The following is a 12,343-nucleotide window of genomic DNA, read 5'->3' on the forward strand; positions in this document are numbered from 1 at the left end:
CATCCGAGGTGTGTGTGACATTCTTCTCTCAGACGAATAAAATCTGAGTTATATTACAAAAGTTCAGGCTAATCCAAGCTTTAGAATTGGATTCATAGTTGCTCTGTTTTTGAAGTCCATAAAAAGTGCATCTGTGCGTCATATAACTGCTCCAGCGGCTCTGGGGTGTTAATAAAGGCCTTCTGAAGCGAATCAATGCGTTTGTGGAAGAAAAATATCCATATTTAAAACTTTATCAAGTAAACTTTCAGCCTTCCCTGTTCAGTTTCTGGAGGAAGTGTGTAAAGTTCTCCTGCGGATGGAAAGACTAACGCTCAGCTCCGCTCGTCATGACGTCACACACACATCTGGAGTTTCACTTTACACATTCAACACTTTTACACAGAAGGCGGAGGCCGAAAGTTTACTTGATAAAGTTTTAAATATGGATATTTTTCTTCCACAAACGCGTGGATTCGCTTCAGAAGGCCTTTATTAACACCCCAGAGCCGCTGGAGCAGTTATATGACGCACAGATGCACTTTTTATGGACTTCAAAAACAGAGCAACTATTACTGCAATTCTAATGCTTGGATTAGCCTGGACTTTTGTAATATAACTCAGATTTTCTTCGTCTGAGAGAAGAATGTCACACACACCTCGGATGAGCTGAGGGAGAGGAAATCATGGGCTAATCTTCATTTCTGGGTGAACTATCCCTTTAACAAATATTATCAATTATTATCACTATTATTTTTATACATGCATAATAAAATATGTAAAAAAAGTTCATTTTATATGAAAATATTTACTGGCGCACGAATGTCATTTTTATTTAAACAGGTTTGGAATGATATGATGGTGAGTAAATGGTCACATTGAAATGCTTTGCTGAATTATTCTTCACGTGAGGAAGCCCACCGTCAGAGAAAGCGTGTTTCTGAGGAACTCTTACCCAGGCATTCGTTGGAGTTGTCAGCGGTGGATCTCCTCCAGGGACGGTCGTTGTAGAAGGGCTTGCAGCGGCTGCAGTCTGCTCCCTCCGTGTTGTGTTTGCAGTTACACACCAGCTTGCTGCGCTCGTTCTTCACACACTCGCTGGCATGGCCGTTGCACTTGCACCTGGGTGGAGGAAGGTAAGAGAGCGGTCAGCTGCTAACAGCCACAATGATAGGGCACACTTCCTGTGTGTGTACACATCCTGCGGCTGCGGAGCACAAACGGGCCGCAAAGCTGATCAAACACACAGCTCTGACGGTGTTTGTTGAGCCTATCACTGAAGCTTCACTGCCCCTTTGTTGTCAGATTGAGGGGCTGATGTCTGTGTTTTTCTCCTTTGATACAGTATGAGGAGCTCTTGAGCGCTTCATCCACAGGACTGATAACAAACAGCACATATTGCATATCCTTCTCCCAGCTTTGGAGCTTGATTCAGTATTTTTATGCAAATTTAGAGATAAAATGAAATATGTGACCCTGGAGCTCAACAGCAGTCATAAGGGAGATGTACAGCTCATCTTCATCTGAATAAATCATCTCTCACTGATGTATGGTTTGTTAGGATAGGACAATATTAGAACATCTGAGGGTGCAAAAACATCTAAATATTGAGAAAATCTCCTTTAAAGTTGTCCAAATGAAGTCCTTAGCAATGCATATTACTACTAATAATACATTTATGATATGAACATTGACCAAATATCTTCATGGAACATGATCTTAATATCCTCATGATTTTTGGCATCAAAGAAAAATGGATAATTTTGACTCACTCAATGCCACAGATATACCCGTGAGACGCAGCACTGCTGTTGAGCTCCAGGGGCACATATAGATTTTAAATAAATATTTTAATAAATGTAATATATTTCCTAAATGCACAAGTACATGTATAAGACAGCTTGAGATATTTTTTTTTACCCTTTAGAAAAACAAACTACAATTGAAACAGCATAAATTACAATATGTGCATCAAAAAAAGTCATGTGATTGTATAATTCGCTCCAATTATTGGCTTCTATTACTGCCCCGAAACGTCTATTCTCTCTCATTCAATAAAATATAGAACATTTGATAAAAGAGTCTTCATCTTCAATTTCAGTTTTTTTTGCGGGAAGTTACAATTTTGTTCACTTTAACACACTGGACGGAAACATTGCTTTTTAATATAATTTTAAATGTGCAACTTGGACAGAAGGCAACACAAAGTCACATGACAAAGATGCACTGAAATATCAAGGGCGTAAAAAACTGTCAGCAACTTTACCGATTACCAAAACCGATTAAACATCCGTTCAGGGCCACAGTTTGGGCAGAAGAGAGAGAGGACTTATCTGTCTTTTGCTCTGTACAGGGTTCACACACACTGGTTAACCTCAAACTCAAGGACTTAATGTGGGACACACTCAAGTGAGAGCGAGGTTACGTGTGAGATATATTGTTACAGTTTTCATGTGTCAAACAAAAGCATTTTTGCATGTATTTTTGGCCATATGACACAGATCTGAAGAAGATTCGGCACATCCTGTCCTGTATTCTACAATGATCTGATATTGACTTTTGCATGGATTTGATTGAAAAGAACCAGAAGTTTTAAGATTTATAAATATGCTTTTGAGTTTTTCTTGCCTCATGGGTTTACATTATCTTAACAAGCAGAGCAATTGAACATTAAATCAAATATTTGGGCAACAGATTATCACAAATGCTGTTTATTGAACACAGTATCCAGCCATGGACTGAACATGTGTGTGTTCGGTGTAAGCTCTGAAACGCTGAGGTCCTGTAGTTTCCTCACGCAGGACACACTTAACATAATGTGTGTTAGGGCTGCACAATTCATCACATTTGTCATTTTGATTACAATTACAGGTGCCACAATTATGTAATCGTTCAATAAAATGTAAACGCAATTACAAAAAAAGCCCACTTATATTATTCTGTGTACTTAAGATTGATTTGAGTAAGATTTTAGAAAAAGTGGTATTGCAACAGCTTAATACATTTTTAGATTAATATAATATTCGGGAGAAATATCAATCAGGTTTAAGACAAGGTCATAATACCGAAACATCATTACTAAAGGTAGTAAAAGATCTGAGATTAAATACAGATAAAGGTAAGGCTTCAGTTTGAATCCTCTTGGATGGAAGCGCTGCGGTGGATCGTTGTGTTCTGTTAAACTGACTGGAAAAGCTTGTAGGTCTCTTTGGTAATGTTTTAAATTGGTTCAAAACATACATTACAGATAGGAACTTATTAGTTAATATAGGTGACTGTACATCAAAGACACATGAAATATTGCATGGTGTTCCACAAGGATCAATCCTTGGGCCTATTTTATTTTCATTATATATGCTACCTTTAGGTATTCAGAAATATGACATGAACTATCATTTATATGCTGATGATATACAGTTCTATATTTCAGTTGAGTTCAGAGACACTGGTATTAGACAAGTTGTCTGACTAGCATTGTAACGTGGATGAACACACATTTTTTTAAACTGAACGAAGAAAAAACTGAAATCGTCATAATGGGCCCGAAACATGAGCGGGAGAGGACAGAAGCTGGATTGGGTGCATTAGCTCTACAATCGAAGAAGGAAGTAAGGAACCTAGGTGTCATTTTGGCCTGTGACCTGAGTTTTAAGTCTCATATTAATCAAGTGACAAAAACTTTTATCATGTGAGAAATATTGCCAAGATTCGTCCTTTTTTATCCCTAGATGATGCTAAAAAACTCATTCATGCTTTTCTGTTCTCTCATCTGGATTATTGTAATGCTACATACACTGGCTTACCCAAGGGCTCTATAGCAAAGCTACAACTGACACAAAATGCAGCTGCCAGAGTATTAATGAAATGAAAAAGGAGAGAGCATATTACACTGGTTTAAATGGAATTACATTGGTTACCAGCTCATCAAAGGATTGATCTTAAGGTTATTTTATTGGTTTATAAACACTGCATAATCTGGCAGCTCTATATATTTCTGACTGTCTGTTAAGATACTTTCCAAATCGTAGTTTGAGATCCTCTAGCGCTAATCTTCTGGCACATTATACAGTGAATCATAAACGATCTGGTGGAACTTCTTTTAGTCAATATGCTCCAAATATTTGGAATTTTCTACCAACTGAAGTAAAAGAGGCTCCAAGCATTCATATTTTTAAAAAGCGGGTTAAGAAATATCTTTTTAAAGTTGCTTATCAGAATTATAACATCGTGTGAAGGTTTCATCACTGATATTGAGGTGACATTGTATTGCCAATTTCTTTATTTTACATTTTGAATCTTCTGTTGCTTTTGTTGTTTAATCTTTTATATTGACGTTGTGTGAATTTGTATTCCTATTACCCGGCAACAAATGCTTTTCTTACTTAGTATTTTTGTCTTGTTTCTGGTCCAAACATCTAAAAATTCTCAGAACAAGAAGCATTTACTAGCCAAATACAAATTATTGTCTTGTTTTGGGGGGGAAATAACTCAAAATTAATTATTTTTCTTACCCCATTGTCAGATTATTTTGCTAATTTTAAGCAAAAACTCTCTTAATTTTGAGTTATTTCCCCCCAAATCAAGACAAAAACTTTTGCTTGTCTAGTAAATGCTTCTTAATGTAAGATTTTTTTGATATTTGGACTGAAAACAAGACAAAAATAGTAAGTAAGAAAAGCATTTTTTGCAGTGTATTTACTTGTGAAGCACTTTGAGCTGCATTTTATGTATGAAAAGTGCTATACAAATAAATTTTTATTATTATTATTATTATTAAAATAACCTGGAGAAAGTTTTTTTCCTATTGTTTTTATTTTTCGTATAACATTATAATACCATGCATATTTTTACTTATATATATATATATATGTATATTTGACTTTTGAGGCTCAATGCTATAGAATAATTACAATTAAGAAAATCGCAATTACAATTTCAAGGGAATAATCGAGAATTATGATTTTTGTCATAATCGTGCAGCCCTAACGTGTGTGTAAATCAAGCGCTAGTATGATCGGCCGCGAAGTGTTGGAGAAATAACACATTAGCGGACCGGAGGGAATAATATGGAGTGTGTTTCATGCACAAAATAAACTCAAGCACTATCAAGGACCTGATCCTTGTGTCTGTTCATAATCAAAAACTCACATTTTCTTTCAGATTGACAAACTTTCAAGGGTTTCAGGGAGCTGAGGGAACCCTAGCTCATGACAGAGACAGAACAAGAACAGGAGAGGGCTTGTGCAGCTGAAGACGGTTCAGGTGTTCTTTGGCAAAGCCTTATGGAAAAGGTGATGTGAGAAATAATAACTTGGTGGAGGATATGCAGTCGTCGGACATGCATTCTTCCCTTATATGCACACTTATCAGGGATGCATTAAAACACCCAAGATGCCACGTTTCTGGTTATCTCTCAGCGCTGGTGTGCCTGTCGGACAGGTGTAAATCATTCCCTTCGGCCTCGTTCCCTTTCCGACTCTCGCCCGCCCCATTCCAGTTCCTCTGTGCTCTGTAATCCAGCACTCCCAGGCAGGAATGTAGGGAATGTGGGCTGTGTAATGGAAATCTGCTCCACATTTCAAACAGATTAAGGTGAAAAGACATGCACTGGAGCACCAGGAGATGTTTCACACTTACTCGACAGAGCTCTGATCCCGTATGAGGGCTTCTACATCTATAAAGTTCTACTGCTGTTTCTACAGAGAGAGAGTTTTCCCTGCAACAAATCCTCAAAGTGCGAAAGCTCACTGCAGCGGGCTAATCTTTCAGAGCGTTGCTTCATTTCTTTTGTTTGCACAGTGAAAACCCCTCATATCATCTTTCAGGTCACATGTCCAGCATTCCAGATATGAGAGCTGATGATATCTTTGGTCTGATATGTGAATATCTCAAACTGTACATTGACACATTTACACTGGAGATTCTGATTTAAACGTACCTTCCTCCCACAGCGAAGTCGGAGATGGCGTAGTAGTAGGATTTGAGGACTTTGGGATCATTGAAAACTTCATCCCCGAAAGTGTTTAATCTGTTCAGGGTCACTCTGATGTCTGTGGCGGTCACCCAATCCTGATGGACAGAAAACAACAGTTGTGTTACAAATCAGGCATTACTCATGGGAAAACAAACGCAAGAGCGTGTAACGGTTTTGTTTTCTGGAAGCGTTGTCGGAGAGATTTTTGCAGGGAAGGATTCTTCCCATCTGTTCTGTGTGCAGATGTTAAAGGAAAATAAATCCTCAGGCCTCTCATCTAAAGCAAACCTGCTGGAGTCACTGTGAATGTCTGCAGAAAGGCTTCATGGGAAGTGTGACGTGTCCTTTAGCATGTAGATGTCATTTACACATTACTTACAGTTGACCTTTGCCCACTTTGTTCCCTTTGGCACTCCCAACATGATGTGGCCAATCTCAGAAACCAGAGAAAACATGACTCAGACTAAGACATTAGCCCTTTTCTGAAAGCTTTGCTATAAACCGTGTGAGTTTTATTTTACAAGCGGGCTGACGAATAGCTCAGGGGTTTAAAGAGGAGTCAGGGAACCCTGTAACAATGGAGAAGCACTTCAGTTCACTCCTGCAGGAAACTTCCTCAACTTCCTCAAGTCATTCTGAAACCATCTCCAGCCTAAAGTATTGTGCCGCCGCTTGTGTGTTAGTGGGATTATAACAAAAGTGATTGGGAACAACAGCAACTCAGCCACAAAGAGCAGGGTCAGCGCATGCTGAGGGTCACAGAGCGGGGTCAGCGCATGCTGAGGGTCACAGAGCGGGGTCAGCGCATGCTGAGGGTCACAGAGCGGGGTCAGCGCATGCTGATGGTCACAGAGCGGGGTCAGCGCATGCTGAGGGTCACAGAGCGTGGTCAGCGCATGCTGAGGGTCACAGAAGTGGCCAACTTTCTGCAGAGTCAAGAGCTCCAGACCTCCAAACTTCTGTGGCCTTCAGATGAGCTCAAGAACAGTGTGTAGAGCTTCATGGAATGGGTTTCCATGGCCGAGCAGCTCATCCAAGTCTTACATCACCAAGTGCAATGCAAAGTGTGGGATGCAGTGGGGTAAAGCGCGCCGCCACTGGACTCTAGAGCAGTGTTTTTCAGGGCTTGCCCCCTTAGTTCCAGTGAAAGGAACTCTTAATGCTTCACCAAGACATTTCGGACAATTTCATGCTCCCAACTTTGTGGGACCAGTTTGGGGACGGCCCCTTCCTGTCCCAGCATGACTGACCAGTGCTCAAAGCGTCGCTCCATAAAGACATGGATGAGGAGTTTGGTGTGGAGGAACTTGAGTCCTGACCTCAACCCGATAGAACAACTTTGGGATGAATTAGAGCGGAGACTGAGAGCCAGGCCTTCTTGTCCAACATCACAAATGAAGAATCCCCATAAACACACTCCTAAACCTTGAGGAAAGCCAGAAGAGCTGAAGCTGTTAGAACTGCAACTCCATATTAAACCCTACGGATGAAGAATGGAATTGCATTAAAGCTCATGTGCATGTGAAGGGGCGGCACAACACTTCTGGTGATATAGTGTATCTTTAAACAGAGTTTAAAACTCAAAGTGGAGATGAGGACTGAAGCTTGTGGTGTCAGAATGGCAGTCAGATATCGGCTCAGGACGTCCCTACTGGATCATCAATAATAGCAGCTTTTCTGTATATGCATAGCAACATGTTGAAGACAGGGTTTGCACTTTTGAGCACACTTTTACTTTAACCCTTTCCAGACCCCAAGAAATATCACAATACCTTCCCATCAGCACTGCTCGGAAACATAAAAGTAACACTTAATTATCAGCTAATGATAATAATGATGACAGATGATGAGTGAAGAAACTTGTTGAGGATCATTTCCAAAAGTCCACAAACAAACCTTGTGATCTTCACTCATCACACGCTTCTATATCGGAGCAGTCGTGACAGCACAAACCCACAGAAACAGATCCATTCCTATAAAAAGAGCTCGGGCCTTTGATATTAATAGTTTTACGCCACATGAGATGTCTGATATGGAGGCATCTGGCGACAGCGCTAAAACTGGACATTTGGTAAAGGTAGCGTTACATTTGAAAGACAGTACTAAAAGCACTTATTGGGGGATGCATAGTTATATTTCGACAACCGTTAAAGTGACCAATGATGCAGTCTCATTACACTAAAGAAGAGCTCCCAGAATAAAACTGGAAAAGGGCTTCATAACAAGAATATAGCCGCAAGCAGCAATACCGGGGCCAAGCACAACAGAAGCAAACAAGGAAGCAGCAGACCAACTGCAAAAATGAGTGCAGACATTTGAAGCAAACATTTTAAAACCCCACATTAAAACATTGACTTGTATAGAGACAATTTCATATTTTGTTTAATTATAGCGCCACCAAGAGGCACAATCCCAAAAAAAATGTATGTGTCTTCGGAGTGAGCCCATACATGTGTGTGTCAATTTTGGTGAAGATATCTCATTTTGTTTTGGAGTTATAGACATTTATATGAAAAAACATGTAAAAAATGACTGACACCTGACTTTGATTGGATTTTACTGCCCCTAACTATCAATATTTTGACATTTGGGTATTAACATATAGCTACCGACCTATGTTCCCGAACTTCTGACGCTGGTTTCGTCTCGATCGGACTAGCAGTTTTGAAGATATCAGCTAATGTTTTATAAAAGCTAAATTACCACGCTGCACAAATAATACACCGAAACCTGGAGAGTCTGGTATCGTTGGACTCGGCAAAGATTCAGGAGACAATAAAAGTTACTCCTATGAAAATAAGTCAATCACACCCAAAGTTATAAACGTTTGAAAATAATAATTATTTTTTATTTTCTGTTTTGAAACTTCTCAGGCTACTTCAGGGCATTGTGCTGATGACCCATACCGAGTTTCGTAACAATCCGTTAATGTATTCATAAAATACAGCATTTTAGCACATAATTCAAAATGGCCGACAGCCAAAATGGCGGATATGGTAAAATTGGATATCAGTCGACTCGGCATGCCGTCTTGAATCTAACGTGACCACTTTTCTTTTTCGTATCTCCGGACCAGTAGGTGGCGCTGTGCCGAAACACTGCAGTTTGCCTTGCTTGTGATAACATGCACCAAGTTTGGTTTGAATACGATAAAGCGCTGCGGAGATATAGCCTTAAGTGTATTTTCACAACCGCTACGTAAAATTTGTTTGCGCGTTTATCAAAAACCATTCCATAACGTTTTGTCAGCATCGTCTGAAGATGATATGGTTCAATTTCTGTGAAAATTGGAGCAACGGCCTAGGAGGATTAATTAAAAATGGCGGGAAAATGTTCATGCCGGAAAAAGACGTTGGCTTGAGCCAAGGAATCAAAGGAAAAAATTATTTTGTCTCTATCCCTTAGGGTTCAAAAGTTATTAACATAAACATGAGTGAAACTTTGGACAGGTGGTGGCGCTAGAGGGATTGTTTTAGAGACTCCAAAATTGGTGTGGTTCATGTTGGGCCAGTCCTCTATCTGTGTGCCAAATTTCATAACTTTACCGCAAACGGTTTTATGGGCTGCCATAGACTTCAATGGCGGAATAATAATAAGAAGAAATCTAACGATTTCAATAGGAGCCTCCGCACCCTCGGTGCTTGGCCCCTAAATATATTTCAGATCCTCGTTTGAAGACTAGAAACTACACAGACTGACTCGGACGATCAACATATGAAAGTACAAATCAGATCCCAGTGTTCCAGCTCTTGCATGCCATGTACACACACTGCACAACACAAGCACACACACCCTTTTCCAGATGTGTTCGTGCGCTGCCAAGCACAATCAGAACCGGGTGGGAAATCTGGGGGCGTCTCTGAGTCACATGATGCATCTGCTGGCGTGCCACCTGGACATCGCACCACGGGTCTCACGAACACACCAACTCGCCCATCTGCCCGCTTCCATTCCTGAACTCAGCAATACATTATCTGCTGTCCACCCAATCCCAGCTCCGCCCTCTTCCCACCTCCCCAGCGTCTGGAGCTCCGCCCTCTTCCCACCTCTCCAGCGTCTGGAGCTCCGCCCTCTTCCCACCTCCCCAGCGTCTGGAGCTCCGCCCTCTTCCCACCTCCCCAGCGTCTGGAGCTCCGCCCTCTTCCCACCTCCCCAGCGTCTGGAGCTCCGCCCTCTTCCCACCTCCCCAGCGTCTGGAGCTCCGCCCTCTTCCCACCTCCCCAGCGTCTGGAGCTCCGCCCTCTTCCCTGACAGCGGCACAGAAGCCCTGACTCAGCTCACGCCTGTCTCTGCTTCAGATAATCAGCCTGTGGTCTCTGGAAGTAGATCAAGTTCTGGAGAAGTGGAATAATGCATCAGGAGTATCTCTGTGGTGTGTAACGGCTGAGAAACACACCGTAAACATATTCAGCATTAAAATATATGCTTTAATGAAGCAACACAATAATGTGTGAACTACTCAAAAAACAAATAAATAGAAAAAATTCAATAGACAAGTTCTTGAGTGTGATTATGCGGAGGAGTTCTTGAAAGAAGGGTTTTTCTGCTTATAGCAAATTTTTTATTTTTGAAGTAATGAATGACCGGCTTTTGATTTGGGACTCGGGGTCAAAGGTGATGGATGACGGGTTAAACTGCTAACTCTGTGGCCAATTTCATCTCCATAAATGTAAAGTCACTGTGACTAGGCCCAACTTTAGGCTTTTCTGCGTACATTATCCCAAATGTTTCCCAGAATGTTTAAATCAGTGATTTTCCCCAGGACACGGCCAGTGTGTGTGTGTGTGTGCGTCGCCTATCAGTGACATCATCCATGCATAAAAAATTATAAAACAATAAAAAATATGGCAAATGGGAAGGTGTTAATCTCTGGGTTGTTGACGTGACATCACTACACAAGATATAAATGAATATAATCTGTGTTGTCATCGTTTAAAATGCAGCAAATGGTTAAACATTGCTTTGTCTTAAATGGACCTAAGCATATAAAAACTGCTGTGTCTTAAGACGTTTTACATTTTTGAGCCAAATCTCAAATTGTCCAATGGTGTGACCGTCTCAAGCATGGCTCAATGAATTACAGCTTTTATAAATTAAAAAGAAAAACATACAAATGTTAATAAATACCTTTTACAAGCGTCTATTTTAGTAAATCATCCATACATTTCTAAAAGCGTATGAAATTGACACATTTTGTCAGTGAGAGCCATGTCCTCCGGTGTGACATCATATCCTGATTTAAATCGGGCAACTCCACGGACAAGTTTAATTAGTTGACCCCATTCAAGGTCATGTTACTGAAGCCCATGACGTGCACATGGTAAGATTGTGTCTCAGAAATGTTCAAATAAGAAGTGTTTTGGCCTATTTTTTCTGCTTATAGCTAACTTTTTATTTTTGAAGTAATGAATGACCGGTTTTTGATTTGGGACTCGGGGTCAAAGGTGATGGACGACGGGTTAAACTGCTAACTCTGTGGCCAATTTCATCTCCATAAATGTAAAGTCACGGATTCTAGGCCCAATTTTAGGCTTTTGTGTGTTGATTTAAAGTTATTACATAAACATTTTCTCCAGAATGGCTGGACGGCTGAATAAAATGATGCTGCATTATTTTCCTGTTTAACACTGTAAAGCTGCTTTGAAACAATCTACATTGTTAAAAGCGCTATATAAATAAAGTTGACTTGACTTGACTTATTTTATGACTCTTTGTTCACACTATATATAAAATAAACTAACGTTAACAAGATTGGGGTCATTAAGATTCATATTCAGCAAGGATGCAATGAATTTATTTCTTAATTTTTTTAAATTGTAATATTTCACAACACTACCATTTTTACTGCATTTTTTTGTGCGAATAATTATAGCCTTAGTGAACATAACCACTCATCATATTAAAGGCACAATATGTATGATTTTTGGATTCAAATATCCACTAGATCAGTGTTATATATCGTGTTGACTTTATCCCAAATGTTCCCAAGAATGTTTAAATCCAGAGAAATGTTCCCCAAGACACGGCGGTGTGTGTGAATACTTCACTTTAGATATCCACTATAAAAGTGTTGAGTTCTGTTGAGCTTCGGTGCGACACAACAGGACACATTTCAGTAAAAATGTTCTAAAAACAAAGAATTGACCCCTTATATTCCCTCAAACAGACTTCACTACATAACAATATGTATTTTTACTGCGTATTTGTCATCTCGCCAAACATCTCTGGCGTGCACACGGTTCTGAGCTGGGAGTTGTTTGTTTCAGGCTGCAGAAAGTTGCTCAATCTTGGGAAAGTAACTGGATTGGCACATTACAGCACAAGCACACATCTGGCCCAGCGGAGTTCTCCCTCCCACCTAGAGCGGTGTTGTGTCTGAGACTGCGAATG

The 12,343-nt window shown here is 40.3% G+C and overlaps 1 protein-coding gene across 1 annotated transcript in view; it reads right to left on the minus strand.

Annotated features, from left to right (window-relative positions):
• Positions 1-12,343, minus strand: part of lamc1 (laminin, gamma 1) — a 101,547-nt gene that overhangs the window by 38,376 nt on the left and 50,828 nt on the right. The window contains exons 3-4 of the mRNA XM_079820235.1: positions 5,918-6,048; positions 935-1,101 (exon numbers count right to left, since the gene is read on the minus strand). Coding sequence (XP_079676361.1) covers positions 935-1,101; positions 5,918-6,048 — 298 coding nt within the window. The remainder of the gene's footprint in view (positions 1-934; positions 1,102-5,917; positions 6,049-12,343) is intronic.

Source organism: Gobio gobio (genome assembly GCF_949357685.1).
Source record: "Gobio gobio genome assembly, chromosome: 6".
Taxonomy (NCBI): domain Eukaryota; kingdom Metazoa; phylum Chordata; class Actinopteri; order Cypriniformes; family Gobionidae; genus Gobio; species Gobio gobio.